Raw genomic sequence first — 17,411 nt, forward strand, 5'->3', positions numbered from 1 at the left:
AACCGCCCATGATCAATGGACACATTCAGCGACACACAGGAGCTCTTTCAAGCTGGGCACTGTTTCATTCACAACACCTGTCCCATCAGCGCGGAATCATAATCAGAAATACTTTAATAATCCCAGGGCGAAATTACTTTTGTTACATGTCTCCATCTGTAATAGAGGGACTATAGGACCAATTTGATATAACACAATTTCATACAATCTATGTTATTAGGGGGTCCCAGCTCCATCAATTTGGGGGTCCTTAGCTTGAAAAACATTGAAGACTCCTGCTCTAGAGAGTTTGTATGCATTGTTTTTGTCGCTATAGACTATGTCCACTTTAGCCTTTATTACAAAAATGCTAATCAAGACACTAATATCCAGATATGTACTAAATCTTTAAAACTTTTGAATCTTGTTTTTTAGGTAATAATTATAGTGAAGTAAGATTCATGTTTATGATAAGTTGAGTATTGTATAAAATAACAGCAAAAGAACGCAGTTACATTTTTGTATTTATTATTTTTGTTTTATTTATTTTTTCAGAAAATTGTATTCACATCTCTATTCTTCCACTCTGCAGAATCTGTTCAATCTCTAACGTTATGCTCTCTCTGCCTTTTCTCATAGTAGCTTCGCCTTGTCTGTTCCTGTTTGGCTGTGACTCCATCCTGGAGAGAAATATCAGCTGTGCTGCTGCCATCAACACCTTTGTTTACAGACGTTGTAGATCGGCCTGTTTTTCCAGTGTCCTGTTTCTCTGACTGTGACTGGCTGGATGCGTTCTCTTCATCCTCTGATATGGAAGCTCGTCTGCCTGGCTGTGTGTTTCCTGGACGGTGCCACCTTTTACAGTTGCTTTTTGTATCTCTGCTTCTGTCTCCTTGAACACCAGACGGCCTCGGCAGATGGCCGCTCACACCGAGCCTGGTTCTGCTGGAGATTTCTTCCTGTTAAAAGGGAGTTTTTCCTCTCCACTATCGCTACAAGCATGCTTAGTGTGAGGGGTTGCCTCCCAGTCAATGAATCAATGCAATCAACTGGTTTTCCTTAGATAGAAACCTTTCATCAATTTGACTGTATGATCTGGTGAACTGTAAAGTGCCTTAAGATGACATGGGTTGTGAATTGGTGCTATAGAAATAAACTGAATTTAATTGAAAAAGGTGGCAACGTCCCCCTGTGCTGATTACGCCAACGCCATACCTGCAATTCCGAAATGTAACAGCAGGTGTCGCCAAAACCCTCTAAATAAAAAAAAATGAATTGTTTTTATTTGGGAACTGCTCATGAAGTGTTTCAACAGACCGATATTCTTACAAGAGTTTCATCTTTAACTGAATATTATTTGGTTATTAAAATCAATTGTATTATATTACTCTATTAAAACATCCTGCAAAAGTAGGGAAATGTTTTTATCATATTCTTTCCATTGGGACTTCAAGTTGAAGAGATATTATATCTATTAACCGAAACTGTATTTAATTAGATTTTTTTTTTCTTCTTCTTGTCAGCTAGAGAAAAATGAAATGAGAAACTGCATAAAGTCTCTGTGTGGGAGGGATTCTAGCTGAAGCAACAAAAGGGCAGCCTGCAGAGCTCAGAGAGGCTGGGATAAACTTTCCAAGAGGACAGACGAGGAAAAAAGCGCATCTCTGTTTCGGACACCTGATGGGCATCGTCTCATATTTGAACCGTCTCATTGTCTTTATGCGAATTTTGTTTAGGATAATGAAAAACGGAAGTCGCACAATTATTTAAAGGGACATCGACAGGAACTGCAGGTTTTGTTTTTCAGAAATGGCTTTGTCTATTAGAAGCAGGTGTTTGATTTTGCTGTGTTTGACAACTCTTCACTGCGGCCATGCAGCTCTTCAGGTAAGAGGAATTTAGTTTATTCACTTTTGAAGAATAGAATTGAATCATATTTATAAATATATCCAGAAACAAAAAGTGATTACTGTACACTTGTAAAATATTTCTTTAAAACATTTTGTCAGATTAAAACTGAACTCTTAAATTCATTTTATGTTATTAGACCAACTTGAAATATTTGCAAAATTTTAAAAACAAAATAAGGGTTTGACTTTTTAGACACACACAAAGGCCCTACATTCTTCTACTAATTCCACCATTGGTAGAGCCACCTTTGCTGCACTTACAGCCACTAGACCTTTAATAACTGTATTTATTTTTTATTTGCGTAGTTCTAACACATACATATACTTTGAAGAAATGGTTCCTCCAGCTTCATGTTTGGGGTCTGTGTCCTGCTGAAAAACAAAACCCCCAGCCCAATATCAATCTTTTCCATCCCCTGAAAGGCTTTCATTCACGATTTCTCTATACAGTATCTATCCCAATCCATCCCCAAATCTACTTCAATCAACTTCCCTGAACCCAGTGTAAAAAGCATCCCAAAGCATGATGCTTCCACCACTATGTTACACTGTTGGGATGGTGTGTGTATATGCAGTGTTAACTCTTCGCCATATAAAGTGCCAGAAAAATCATGATGCATCACTGAACCCGTCATTCACTGAACGTTATTGATACTGAGACCATCCTACATAAACACACTATGCATGCCTAGCTATCTAGGTTGTAGGATGCAAGCAGCTGCCCCTCCAAATGTGGAAATTGGATGGATGAATTAAATCACTCACAGATTAGCTCTGTTTAATTTTTAAGGTGACTTCCTTGATGGCTCTTGATTGGATTGGATAATTTTTAGGGATACTAGAGTAATGGGGGGCTGAATACATACCGTATACATCACAATCTTCAGGTTTTGATTTCTAAAACGTTTTTACTGTCATGTGTAGTTTTTGCTTCCGCTTTACAATTTTTGCCCTACAGCTTATATCACATAATCACAATTTAATACATTGGAATTTGCACTAAAAAATTGTGAAAAACTTTAAAATTATGTAATTTTTCCACTAAAAGTAACTCTAAAAAGGAAATTATCCCCATATTTTAGCTTGTAAACAAACAAAATTTACTTCTGGATATGAATCTTCCCATGTCTTGTCAGCTGGTGGCACATCCCTTTGCCTGGAGTAGGTAAAATAAGCACAGGCTAGACCGAGCTGCAGTTCTAATGTACTGAGACTAATTGCAATTGTACAAAGTTTTCCGTATGCCAGAGGAGGAATTTAAGGTATGCTGCAAAGGGAAATTGTCCCAGTGAGCTTGTGATTAACAACCCTTCTAAAAGGATTAGAGGCACTTTCTTTGAGGAATTTTGTAATGGTTTGGGTCTAGAGCTTTTTCCTCAAAGGAAGTGTGACAGCCATGCTATTTTTGAGCTGGATCATCCAGTGAGCCTGCCCCTTCACCTGCGGTCATGCAAAAGATACAGAGGAACAGCAGTTTGGACTAAGTTTCCTCTAACATCTCCCAGACAGCTTTTGTCCAGCTGTGCCTGCCACTGTGGTTGTGGTAGTGGAAGTGAAAGGAGGTGAGGGGAGTAATAAACCAAGATGGTTTATGAGAAAGCTGCAGGGTCTGACATCAAAACAGATCAAGGCGAGTCTTAAAATATATCTATTAATATGGTTTTAATTATAAGGAACCGTTTGTAACCATGAGAACTCTGTTTTAATGTTAAAACATCTGGATGATGTATTAATTCACCATTCGTGATTTGACCCCATTAGACGAAATTAACCATTTCCCTTTATGCATCCATTGTATTCTGAGATCTTCTTTTTTACGCCAAGACTCCTCCACACTACTCTTTGGTTCATGGCCCCTCGTGTTTTACCAGCAGTCCTGCATGGATAAGCACCAGGTGGTCGGGGTGCTGCGTCAGATGGAGAAGTTCTTGAAAGGCCAGGAGATTCGGTTTACAGAGGGTCTCCGGATAATGAAGTCAAAACTGGCATCACTTCAGAACTCCGTGTCCAAGTTACCTCAAGCTGATCAGTCGGCTGGTGAGTAATTAGACATGAATCATCTCTGTAGGAGATAACTTTAAGAAAAAGAAATATATTTTTACATTATGTTAAGTCCTAATAAGTCTTGGCATTGCAGGAGAGTGAATTAGTATTTATACCGATATGATATAATTTGTGGTAAGGAATAAAATTAAAACCTTGAATTTTCTGCTTTTAGAAAAGTAGATGCTTTCAAATTTCAAATGTTATACAATATACCTTAGATATCTCTTTATTAATAGATTTTCGTAATGGAATTCTTAACAACATGCTAGATAAGTATCCCGACATTCTACAAAGATTTTCACAGCAAAGACTTTCAGGTCAAATTATCATTTACTATGCAGTAAAGGCTAAAGAAAGTTTTATATTGTACTTTCAAAATTGATGATATCCCTTGACGGTTTTCACATTTTACACCGAAAAACTTTAATGCACTCTATTAAAATTGTATCTGATAGACCAACATTAGGTACTGTAGAAATGGACAGGGTCAATTAGAAAAGGAGCCAAGAAGCTCATGGTAACTTGGAGGAGCTACAGAGATCCACAGCTCTGAAGGAAAATTACTGACTATATATTAGCCATCCACTAGTCTAATTTGATATGACTGCACTTACAGTCTTGCATTTTAAGATATTCTGAGCTGCTTATAAAATGAACCCTTAAGAAGACATTTTCACTGTACATAAGCCTAAACACACTGATTACCATGATGAAAAATAATATTGTCAGCGTTATGCTGTGGATGCTATTAATAAACAGACAGGGAAGGATTGAAACTTTTTTTTTTCAATAAAAAATTTAAATTGATTAAAAATAGTGACGATCGGTGTTTGTTTTACACTGTTCAACTGACGTGATGCAACTGCAGGATCGTTCTGCATATGGGAAAATACAAATCAATCAAAACACTTTCCACAAACCGAAGGAAGTATAATGGACACAGGCATGTTGGTTGTGAGGGACGTTGTGTTCTACTCCTTTTACTGTTATTGAACAGGGTGAGTAAATAATGCTCTCCTAATGCAAAGTCCTGGTACTACGAGAGTGGGCCACTTCAGGACAAATCGAGATTGCTGATTGGTCAGTTGGTGATTACCCTCCGGGATCAATTGAATATTCTCATTTTAATGGGCGAAACCAAAACCAATTGCATGTCTTAACATTTGTGCATACTAAAAAATCAATTGCACATGTAATTTGGTGGCCCTTATTGGAAGTAAAATGCAACAGTTTGTATGGAATACTATTTGTGTTAGAATGGAGTCCGGATCTAGACTTAACTGAGACTCTGCTGCATAACTTAAAACATTCTTTTTTCCAGTTTTTTTGTCCAATCTGAATGGAATGAGCCATTTTACTGAAAGAATGTGGGCAGCTGGTAGAGGCATACTTCAAAAGGTTTGTGGAAGTAAATGAGGCAAAAAGCTGCACAAAGCATCAATGCAGTGGGCTTTATACAAATGCTCATCCCACTTCACACATCTTTACAAATCCTAAATCTGTGTTTGGGGTTATACCTTCTCTAAAAATGAAAAGTGTTAGGGCTATGGATACTTTTACAAGTTAATGCATCCAGTCTATGTTGGAGGTTTCCACTGAAGGACAGTCAAGTGGAAGAAAACCAAATATTCCATAATATCAGGTTTACGATACTTTTGGAGCAACTCCCTTGTCAAAGTTGATCTTCAAACGGGATTCTTACTCAGTGAGTGACAACAGAAAGCCAGATGAAGCTTCCTGGGTTATTGGATAATGGAGTCATTCAGCAGTTCAAGGCTTTCTCAGTTACAGAGCTTGGTACTTGACAGAGGAAGTGGATTTGTGGAATTGTGTTGCTTGGCAGCGGACTCTGGGACAAATTTGTTCATGAGGGACCATCCAGCTCATAACTCTCTGAGGAGGGCTGCAGAGGACAGGAGGAGGAGGCTGATATTTTATACAGAGCAATAAAACCTCAGACAAATGAAGAGATGGAAAGACACACAAATAGGCTAAAAATCATATACTTTTTACACTTACACATTTATAAGCCAGCTTCATTTTTCCAGCGAATACACTGAGATGTAGGGGGACCTAAACAATCGAAATATCAGAGTTGGATAGATGATAGTTGTTTCACCTGTACTGCTTAAGGATAATTAATGTAATGTTTTTTTTCTGATTTAGCATGACAATAGCTGAAGATCTTTGTAATATTGAGGAAGGCAATTATACTTCTTAGCTGCTCTGGTGAAGATCGTTAATGGAAGTATAAACCGATTCAGCATTATTGCATTTTAGGGACCATAATGAGTATCCCTATTCTTTATACTTTATACATTTGTTTTGAAAAAAGATGAACTTTATATTCTCCCACAACATTTCAAAAGATTGGAGCACCTGGGGAGAAAGATAGAAAGGTCTTTAACTTTTGACCATAAAAAAATCTCTTTAGATGCTGTAAATTCAGAGACTTCCATTGTCAATTATCCATCCATCTTGTACTGCTTGTCCATCAGAGTCGGGATGTGATGTGGGCAAATCGCAGGATACACCCTGGACTGGTTGCCAGTCTTGCAGAGCATTGTGAACTATTCTAAGCTGACTTCACCCTTCTTCTTTAAGATATAGGTCGTAGGTGACCATCAAAGATTGGTTTGTGCCTCCTAAACCATTTCTATGTAGCTTTCTTGATATGATTTTGATCTCTTTGCTGTTGGAAGAATCAGTGACAGCTTCAGGTTCTTTTCTGTATCTCAAAGTCCTATGCATGGTCACAAGGCTCTACAAACCTTTGGAAAATAAAGAAGCCTAGTTAACACAATGTGCTTTTTCACATATTAACTATCTAGAATGTTTGTAAATAGAATATCTCTCCTCACTAAAGTGCAAAATCCCGTTAAATTGGCCAGTGAATTAGTTACTCCAGATTTTCTACTTTTTATTTTGTGATGATAAGACAGAAAAGCCTCTTGCTTTTATTACTTATTTCTAAAAAAAAATCTTTCCATCTTCCTTAATGAGTGTGTGGACAGATGTAGCACCTCCCTCCTCCAGGTTAAGTTTTCAAAGTCAAAATTTTAAATTAATCATTGCTGTTGTCAGATATGGGTGCATTTATGTGTATTGCCTATTTATTTTCTTCTATTTCTGAAATGCAACGATAAAAATACATCTAACTTATCTTAAAAATAGCACTTTCTATCCTTTTGCCCTGTTTGAAAGAGTGTATATGTGATTCTGTTTTATGCCATATTTAAACCCCAAGAAACCAGGTCATCCTGGCTAAGCACCAAAATAAATTACAGACTTGCTCTCAGTGTATCACCACTCCGACTTTGCAGGTCTTCTGGTTTAAGTCTTCTCTTCATACCCAGAACTAGAAAAGAATGTAGAGAAGCAACTTTCACTTCTTATGATCCACTAACCTGGAACAAATTCATAGAAAAATGTAAACTGCTGAAACCCTAAGCCGCTTAAAATCATTTGTAAAGAGTTGCCTTCTACTCTGCTATCTAAACATTAGTAGTTTAAGTTTGTAGACTAATCTTCTCCAGGTTCTTTCTAGTTCTTGCCTGAGGCTTTGGTGTTTATCCCATTTCTCTGGTTCTTTTTTCCTGATGTTCCCATCCTTAGGCATGGCCACATTGACCCCTATGGCTGCTTATCAATGATCTGGTTGGGTTGGCTACTAGCATTTTGTCTGTTTGTATCTAATACTCACAGGATCTTAGCTCAGTTATTCTCAACCACCATGGAAGGTTGCTCCCATTTTGTTGCTCCATGTTGTATTCTGGATAGATGCTTCAGTACAATACACCAGCCATTTGGCTAAAGCATTACATGCATTCCCTTCCTGCTAGCATCTTACACACTGCTATAAGATGTAGTGTTATTTCAAAGGCCTCTCTGCATAGCCTGCACCTGAGACCTGGGTTCCTTTTTCTCTGCTTCTCAAGTCCTGTTCCTGTGAGGCAATGATCAGTGCTTCTCTGCTGTCCTTCAGTCCGACCCACTATACCAGGGGTGTCAAACTGGTTCCAGAAAGGGCCGTGTGGCTGCAGGTTTTCTTTCCAACCAAGCAATAGCACACCAGACTCCAGTCGTCTCATTAAGGGGTTCCAATCTGAACATGATGACTTGATGAGATGAATGAAGTCTGGTGTGCTATTGCTTGGCTGGAAATAAAACATGTAGCCACACGGCCCTTTCTGGAATCAGTTTGACACCCCTGCACTATACCCATTGGAAGGATTTGATTATATCAGCCAATTCAGCTATCTGTTGGTGGTATAGGTGTCAAAACCACTGTCATGGATGAAAACAGTACAGGAACAACTGTACTGAATAAGGTCTGGAACTAGTGGTGGTGCTCAAGCAGAGGAATAAGGTGGTGGTGATCAATTTTGCAATACCAAGTGACATCAGAAAGAAGGAACAGGGAAACCTCAGGTAACAATCAGGGCTGAGAGAAGACCTAGAAGACCTAGAGAGGATGTGGAAGGCACAACATCCGAGATCTCCATCCAGAAAGCCACAGTCCTTGGAAAAGGTAAAATTCCGTGCAGGATCCTCGATCAGTTTGAAAGGCAAAAGCACCATCAGGAGTTTATAAAAGAATCTCTCAATAGATAATTTTTTATGGCTACTGGTTGTTTTATAATCGAAGGAAATCTTGATTTTCGAAGGATTACTAATTCTCTTAAAATATGTTGGTGTTTTTATTTATTCTTTTGTTCTTTTATTCTGAACTGTAAAACATGTTCAGAAAATGTTTAGTTAGACAGACGTGTCCTGTTGTTTACTTAAAAAAGGATTGGAAATTACTAAAATTTTGTGAAAGGTTAACTGTCTAAATGTTTTTTGTTTAAATCACGAAAGCAGAAAAACAAACATCTAACTGCAGGAGGTTACCTTGGAGGAAGAACAGGAGTCTCATTAAAGCCAAAAAAATCTTTTCCAATAACAGTGTTATATAATTTGATTATTCAACTTTCAAGCATAATAGCTGAAATAAATTTTGACTTGTAGGACTTAACTGACCCATAACAGTGGTGGGTACTGCACTGGTTGACTGTAAATGAGGCGTTCTTACATTTGTTTTCTATGAACGATCTATGCTGCCCAGTGACACGTGTATATCCCCAGGCCAGGAATGCCAGAGGATGTTGGGAGGCTTACTGCACATGTGACCCTACTTCCTCTCATGCTCTTTCTTTCTCCCGCAGCTCCGACCACCTGCCCCTCCTTAGAAGCCCCTGCTCATGGAACAAAATTCGGCTCAAAGCATTTTGTTGGGCATGAAGTCCATTTCACTTGCTCACAGGGGTTCCAGCTTATCGGTTCTTCCACCCGGGTTTGTCGAGACAATGGCACCTGGTCTGGTGTCAGTGCAATTTGTAAAGGTGAGGTACAGTTGAAGAATACTGTAATATGTTGTGATCTGCCATTTATTCTAAAAGTACCTTTTTATCTCCTTCTTGTCCTAATATATCACTAAAACTATTAGGAGGTATGAAGTAATTATTTTTTAGGTTACTGAGAGAAACTTCAACTCAGAAAACCAAACAGATGTGCACAGATAAAGGAGAAATAAAAAGTCTTTCTTCAGAGGGACTGGAATTCTTTGGTGTTTTGAATGAATGACTTGTTAAATTGGGATTGAATGTCTGTGAACACAGAATAACACCTGCACTACATTCCACTGAGGGGTGCTTTCCCCTGTTGGTTTCTTTCTTTATTACCAACAGAGCCTGGGCTACTGTAAGATAAGCCACCAGGCATCAGCACCCCTCCCTGCTGCTCATGTTTCTGCAATTCTTTGTCAGACATCCTAAGATGGGGTTAGGGCCAACCATCATAACCAGAGTAGGGTCTGATAGCTCAGAAGTATGCCAGGCATGCTACTGATAGTAATTTCTGCCTGAACTGATCGCAGGTTTCTCTAAAATATTTCAAGTATCACACTCAGTTGAACATGAACATAGATTTATTGACTTTACTCGTTGAAATAACATGATGGGGCTTGATTCTGCAAAGCATAGGATTCCAGTTCATGTTTTTCTACTCAGCAGAAAAGCTACATGTTTACTTATTTCTCAAAAAATCATTTACAGAGAGCAAGAATCCCCTAAATACTAAAAGAAGTTTAAAAATATCGCATAGAGTGCAGCATGTCTTTTCATGACATGGTCCAGTGGTAACCACCAGAGAAGCCAAATAAATATTAAAGGGACTGCTTGTCATTCGGTTTACAGTTGAGAGGGTAGCAGCTGCTTGTAATTTCTACATTTTTTTATTTAGGGGTGAATTTGAGTCTATTTACATTGAGCTCATTGCAGAGTGGAGTCCATGCAATATGTATTGGAGAGTGTTTTTGTGTTGCATTTTGTAAGATTTTTATAAAAACCAAAACTTTCCCTGGCAAAATAAAGCTTAAATTTGCACTAATAAAAATAATAGATGTTTTTTTTGAGGCAATCATCACTAAATATGTTTGCTGAATGAAAATTACTGAGTCTATACCGATGTCTTTATTTTATTTCAAAAAGTAAAACAAAAATTGTGGTTCATACAAAGTTATTTATGCCCCTGACACCATCAAAGCATTGCAACGCCGGAAAAAAAGGTTCTATCTATTCATCTTTGCAAAACAACTCGATCTCGGTCACATTAATGGCCTCTGTTAATTCATTTTTGTCACCAATTCACAGCTGGATTTTTTTACAAAGCAAAATGTTAGATTATGTGTTGGTGTTGTAAGTTGAAAGTACAGGGTAAATTCCTTACTCTTGTTTAGTCTAATTCAACTACACGGGAGTTCATTTCTCCAAAGAGTTGCTATTAACCTGGGGAGTTAAATAAATCATCTCAGTGCATAAAGAGCATTTATAGAGTTTCTTCTAGAATGACCTATGTAATGTGTTTGCTGGAAGACCAGAACAACTCTTAGAGTGAGACAGCGGCAAAAAACAAGTTTTATTGAGTGATGTCATTAGCTTTATGCAGTAAAATGGTGAGCTAATGAGTAAAGTGACAGGGCTGGGCCAGAGAATCCCAGCTCTGTCTGCCTCAATCAGTGTTGTAAAATCAACAGTCTTGTCATTTTGCGTGAGAACTTTTTCTTTATTTTATTGTCTTTGAGTAAGACACTTCACCACCATCGGCTTCTAATGGTGATCAGAGGGCCATGGAACACCAGTTTCCACCGGCCTTGCTTCTGTCAGTGTGCTCCAAGATAGCTGCAGCTACAATTTACTTTAGTATGTAAATGTGTGGGTGAATGACTAACACCGGTGTAAATTGTAAAAAGATAACACCACACATTAGGGATCAATGAAATCAAAACTAGTGTTTAATATTAAGTTTTGACAATTTGCACTGGTGTTAAATAAATATCAAACTATTTTGTTCAAATGAATTCAGTTTATTTAAATGGCACCAATTCACAATACATTTTATCTCAAGGGACCTTAAAGAGATAATACAGTCAAATTGGTAAGGAAAACCAGCTGATTGCATCCAGTCATTGATTTGCAAACATGCTCCTCCTGGATGAGCCTGTTGGGACAAACTTTGATTACATTTTGCCATTGAATCCTCGGCAATCCCTCACACCGAGGATGCATGTAACGACAGTGGAGAGGAAAACTCCCTTTTAACAGAAGGAAACCTCCAGCAGAACCAGAACCAGGCTCAGTGTGAGCGGACATCTGTGGAAGTTGACTGGGCTTCAATGAGATAGAAACAGACATAGAAAAAGAGGCAGATATACATCTCGTCCAGGAAACACACAGCCAGGCAGATGAGCTCCAAGCCAATTCTGCTAGTTACAGTAAAAGAAACAGGACTACACTGGAAACAGGCCAAGCTCCAATATCTATAAACAGAGATGTTCATGGCAGCAGAATAGCTGATAATTTTATCCAGGATGGTGTCACAGCCAAACAGGAAGAGAATATAAATAGAATAAATCAGAATTTGAAAAAGTGGTTCCTATGTCATCCAGCAGCCCACATAAATAGCAGCACAAATACAGAAAGCAGCACAAGATAATCTATCTATCTCTGTCTAACCTTTTCTATTTTAACTGCGTAACACTTTTAATCATGTAATATTAACTAAACAATCTTTAGTGTACCAAAAAATTATATTCATAATTTCCAAATAGACTAAACTATTCAGCTATTTAATTCAATGATTACAAAATTTAGAACAATAAATCCAATTTTTCCAACAATTACAAGATATTAAGCCATTATACCAAGTAAGTTTTTATTCTTGCTTGAGTATTTCTTTGGATGAAAACTTTCTACTTTTTCTTAAGTCTAAAAACGTGTTTAAATAGTGCTACTCTTTATTGAGGAAAAATTTTAGGTATTCTCCTCTGCACACAGGTGAGCTTGTGTTGGTGAACTTCTAAGCAGATTTTTGCACTGTATTTCATAATGCAATTAGTTATGCATATGCACAACATTTTCAGATGGTTATCTTTTAACTGGTAATTCCTAAACCTATACAGAATATATTTTCCACCTAACTATGCACTGCTTTGTGTCGGACTATTCCGTAAAGTCTCAATGAAATATATTGAAGCGTGTGCTCCAGGATAATAAATACTTTTACAAGGCGATGTACATCTGAAATCGTAATCAAGAAGATTTTTTTCTTACAGCAGAACCAGGCATAATAAAATACTTCATATGTTTTAAAATGCCTTAAAAAGTTGCATGTTGGCACAAGGACCTTCCATCAATAAAAATGATCTAATAATTGTTGAATGTCAGTGGTGAAATCAAAAGCTTTCCGGTCTGGAATTCCAGCCCCTTATGTAAAAGGTTTATATGTTACTTCGGACATTTATGTTGTCACTTCAAAAAAATGAGAGGATATTTCTTTATTTTTTATATCTGCAGATATAAGTGAGTGTGTGAGTAACCCCTGCCAAAATGGAGGTACGTGTGTGGAAGGTGTAAACCAATACAAATGCACCTGCCCCCATAACTGGAGCGGCTCCCACTGCCAGCACCAAACCCAAACTGGTGAGTAACCATATGTGTTGCTTGGTTTATTTGGAGCTGCATGTCAGTCTGCTAATGCTCTTTTAACTGTGTCCTGTTTGATGCAGCACCGCCCGAATGGAGTGTGATGAACGATCCGGCGTTTAGTCGGAGACCTCGCTGTGCCCAAATCAACCAAGCCCAGCACTGCAGCTGTGATGCAGGCTTCCACATGAGTGGCACGTCTGACAACAGCATCTGCCAGGGTGAGCTGTAATGATTGGTTAACTTAATTAATCCCTGTGGGGAAATTCTCCTTTGGCTGGTTATCCTCCTTGGAATATAAGGTCAGCCACAGAGCAGCTCCCTGTGACTGCAGGGTTCGCTGCAAATCGCAGATGTTGAACAGACTTTATAGCAGAAAAATATCACTGAAGGCCAAAAAAACTTTTTCTCTTCTGGCTGCAACAGGCAGAGCAATGTGTGAAGCGGGTCTGCACTAAACCATTTAATCCTCTTGAATATCCCGAGCTGATTAGCATACATTTAGGTCAGAGTTTAGTTGTTTATGTCTTTACTTCACGAGTTCTGAAAGAAGAGGGATTGTTTTTCAGGAGTAGCTAAGAAAGAGGCTGTGCAAAAGTATTTGTGGAAGATTAAAGTAAACAGTAAATTTTTTCTTTTTTTGCAGATGTTAATGAATGTGAAGTGTATCGGTTGGACCAAGGAGGGAAACTCTGCTTCCATGAGTGTGTGAACATCCCTGGGTCATACCACTGCTCCTGTCCTGTTGGTTACAAGTTACTTCCAGATGGGCGGACCTGTGAAGGTGAGTGACAGGGTGGAGCTGAGGACAAAGGCTCATTCACGTGCCTTTGGCTGCAGAACTGCCACGGTATGCATGTCCATAGAGCATGATATCTGTTCTTTCACCAGAGATGTCTGTCTAATGCCCTAGTTTGCTTTCATACTTCACCCCTAAAGGTAATGGTGCTTTGCAGCTGGAAAACATGACCTCACGTTTTTCCTGCAAAAACACATTCAACAGAAACTAAAATAAAAATAAAAAAACCTAAAAGGCCACAGAACACCAACCCCACCCCAGTATCCACACCATGAACCAGGGTGTCAGTCCTTTGCCACTGCTGTTTGTCTTCCAGATGTGGATGAGTGTTTAAGCCAGAAGCATAACTGTAGCAGAGGTACGTCTTGCATCAACACTGGGGGAAGCTTTCGATGCGTCAACCCTGAGTGTCCCCGTTCCCATGGCAACATCAGCTACGTCAAGACAACTCCTTTGTAAGTGGACACAGCCCAGAAGTACTAAAAAAATAATTGAAACATGACTTCCACAACTGTGGCAAAAAAACAACATATTTTGACCTCCTCAGGGTTTTCCAGATAAAATATTTGGAGGGAAATTCTGGTTGGGTTTTATATGAGATGGAATTTAGATGAGAAGACTTAGGCTTTGTTTGGTTTTTGTGAAGTGAAAAGAAGACCATGGTGAAAGATGTGTACCAAGTTTTTTTGTGGTTGTTTCTCAGTTTTTTTTTTTAGCACTTTCTTTCATTTCAGATGTTTATGCACATTTTGTATATTAGCTGAGCTGCCTTTTAAATTGTATTTTTTACCATCCCTATTCAAGGTTCTGACAAGTTTACCTGAAATTTGGCTCATTCCTCCTGACAGAACTGGTGTTCGGAGTTATGTGTTTATTGATCAGTTTGTTTGCTTTCTATTGAACATTTTTATAATAACTTTTAATATACATTTTGCATAAAAAATAAATTAGAAATATTCTTTAATTTCCAAGTGTTCTTATGTTTAGCACATTTAAACTACATCATGCCTACAGTGATAAGTCTGAACAGTTTCTAAACTTGGATTTGTTCTGTGTTACCTTTTTTACTGGAGGATCTTCATTATGTATTTTTATTTCCCTTAAAGTTGCACACACATTTGTTGTAACCTAATGGAGTCTGTCTGATTGAACTTGTATCTTTTTATCCTGCAGTCAGTGTGAGAGAAACCCCTGTCCCATGAACAGCCGCTCCTGCCATCTGGCTCCTAAGACCCTGTCGTTCCACTACCTGTCCCTTCCCTCCAACCTGCAGACTCCTGCCACGCTGTTCCGCATGGCAACCGCAGCCGCCCCCGGCCGTACAGGACCAGACAGCCTGCGCTTCGGTATAGCTGGGGGGAACTCCCGAGGCATCTTCGTCATGCAGCGCTCAGACAGACAGACAGGTGAGCTGATACTGGTACAGCAGCTTCGTGGGCCTCATGAGGTCAGTGTCGATGTGGAGATGTCCGAATACGCTGATCGCAGCTTTCAGGCCAAACACGTTGCAAAAGTCCACATTCTAGTTTCGCCTTATAATTTCTGAGGGTGAACCTGGAGGAGAAGCACAGCTCAAAGAACTTTGCAGGAACAAGGAAGAGCGCACAAAGGCCACCAAGGTGGAAAAGAAAATGTGTAAGCCGTCACACATGCTTTAATACATCTTTCTAATATGGTCTAAAAATGAGGGCTGGTTGTTGTACACTGTCATAAAAAAATATACATATCCTCTTTTGTTGCTTATTTGGTGCAAATAAATGTTTCAGGTCATTAATCATTTTCTAATGTCAGACAAAAATCCTGTTTTCAAATGGTGATTTAATATACTAAGGGAAAATAGCTCAACACATTCTTTGCCCCTTTTCTAAATCATAAATAGATTTTAATTAACTAAAGATGTATAAGACCTAAGTTGAATTTTACCAGCAAGTCACAGTTCAGATATCGGCTGTTTATAAGGACGTGTCTCTCAAATGATGTAGGCTAAATGAAGTACTGTAGGCTAAAAAACAACAGGCTATGTCCTGATTTAAAGAAATCCAAGAGGAGAATAGAAAAGTAAATCATCTTGGTGTTGAAAGGTTAAGCATAGATTTAATCTAAGGGTCTAGTCTATTGCAAACCATTAATTGCATATAGAGAAAGCATTGAAAAGTGGTGAGAACAACAAAATGACATCAAAAGAGGTAAATATGACTATGGATTAAAAAAGGCATGCACTAGGAAGTCAGAAGGCCAAAACTACAGCTAACTAAAATAGAAATAAAATAAATATTTTGTGAACTTATGAGATAAAAGTATAAAGCTCTGAAAAGTCTGCATTCTATTACATCTGGTGTAAAACTACCATAGTATGTCAAAGAAAGACCATCATCCTGAGAGTCTGACATGGAGGTCATCTTGGGACAGTTTTTTTGTTTGTTTTGCCTGAATGATTTCCTGTAATTGATGTAACCAAGAAATCATTTTCCATGAGAATGCTGAACCATAGATTTGTGACCTTAGGCTCAAACTTCTACATTATGCATCAAGGCAGAAATATTACCTCTGACTCAAAAAACCATGAAGGTTTCAAACAGGTCTAGTCAAAACCAAGAAAAAATAAAACATTCAATGTGGCTGAATGCCTAGGTTCATTTTGATAGAATTTCCTTTAATGAATAAAAATATTCATCTAGGAATATCAGTTATTTTCAGTCACAAGCTATATGTTTTCACAGCAGCATAATTCATATAATCTGGGTCAAGAGAATCATTATGTATGTGTAGAAGCTGATGTAGAAGCCTGATAAACATCCCTACATGACATCAGGGCTTGTTTTAGCTCTAATTTATTGGAAACATTCTTGGTGGATTTTAAAGTGTAACTAACATCTTATGTGCAAATCTTACCCTATACTGTTTATTGTGATTTTGTTTTTTGTTTTGCCAAAGCTTGCATTGATGTTCATCTAGCAGCAGCGTTTATCTCTTAATGTCATAATCTGTATGTTATGCAGAGATACTCAGATTTTTTTCACAGTGCAGTCAGACTGTTTCTGACATGTTACACAAACCCTCTGATATTCTAAAAATCTCAAACATTGCCACAATAAAGCCACTCTGATATTTCAACACGTATTAGAAGTGCTTTTCTTGAAGCAAGACAGTGGACAATTAAATGTCCTGATGGTGGTATTTGTTTCATTCAGCTAGCACTGGGGATTGAATTATAATGAGTGAAATGCAAACCCTTGCATAGCTGATAAATGAAGGTTGGATTGCTGCAAAAGGCCTTCTTGATGAAAGGATAAAAGGGTAGGGAGGAATGTGTTCTCAATAATGTAACCCATGAAGGAAAAAATCTCCTTGGTGATACAAGTCAAAGCATTACCCAAATGTCTTGGAGGGGGGAAAAAAACACTGTGACTATTTTTATTTGACTTACATATAAGGAACAGCAACTGTCACATCTTAAGAACATATCTCATTGCATATTTTTATCATTGAGAAAAAAAAAAGAAGCTAATGCTCACCACATGTTTTCTTAACTGGCCACACCGTCCTCCTCTCTTGTCTCCATCCAGGGGTTTACGTCGCAATAAAAGAGGCCAAGAGAGCTGCATGCTTTCAGAAAAATCAAAACACGTGTCCCGACGTTACACTCTTCTCCTC

General features: G+C 38.3%; 1 protein-coding gene across 3 annotated transcripts; it reads left to right on the forward strand.

Annotated features, from left to right (window-relative positions):
• Window positions 1-1,568: 1,568 nt before the first annotated feature.
• LOC119780205 (fibulin-7) lies at window positions 1,569-16,871 on the forward strand. 3 transcript variants are annotated; one of them, XM_038280154.1, is made up of 8 exons: window positions 1,569-1,866; window positions 3,714-3,926; window positions 9,143-9,319; window positions 12,830-12,955; window positions 13,042-13,179; window positions 13,605-13,742; window positions 14,074-14,212; window positions 14,931-16,871. In XM_038280154.1, exons 2-8 carry the CDS (start codon window positions 3,770-3,772, stop codon window positions 15,301-15,303), a joined length of 1,248 nt encoding a protein of 415 aa, XP_038136082.1. In that variant the 5' UTR covers window positions 1,569-1,866; window positions 3,714-3,769; the 3' UTR covers window positions 15,304-16,871. The 3 variants fall into 3 exon arrangements, with proteins under 3 accessions (XP_038136082.1, XP_038136080.1, XP_038136081.1); XM_038280152.1 differs by having other exon boundaries at window positions 3,761-3,926; XM_038280153.1 differs by having other exon boundaries at window positions 3,764-3,926.
• The last annotated feature ends 540 nt before the right edge of the window (window positions 16,872-17,411 follow it).

The sequence above is a fragment of the Cyprinodon tularosa genome, unplaced genomic scaffold, assembly GCF_016077235.1.
Source record: "Cyprinodon tularosa strain WSP-4 unplaced genomic scaffold, ASM1607723v1 ctg157, whole genome shotgun sequence".
Lineage (NCBI taxonomy): Eukaryota > Metazoa > Chordata > Actinopteri > Cyprinodontiformes > Cyprinodontidae > Cyprinodon > Cyprinodon tularosa.

Bases quoted from the DNA above. Each gene is read 5' to 3' on its own strand.
- LOC119780205 (XM_038280152.1), top strand. From the start codon at position 1,789: ATGGCTTTGTCTATTAGAAGCAGGTGTTTGATTTTGCTGTGTTTGACA. The intron at 1,867-3,760 runs GTAAGAGGAATT...GTGTTTTACCAG, and splicing joins GCGGCCATGCAGCTCTTCAG to CAGTCCTGCATGGATAAGCA. The intron at 9,320-12,829 runs GTGAGGTACAGT...TTATATCTGCAG, and splicing joins TGTCAGTGCAATTTGTAAAG to ATATAAGTGAGTGTGTGAGT.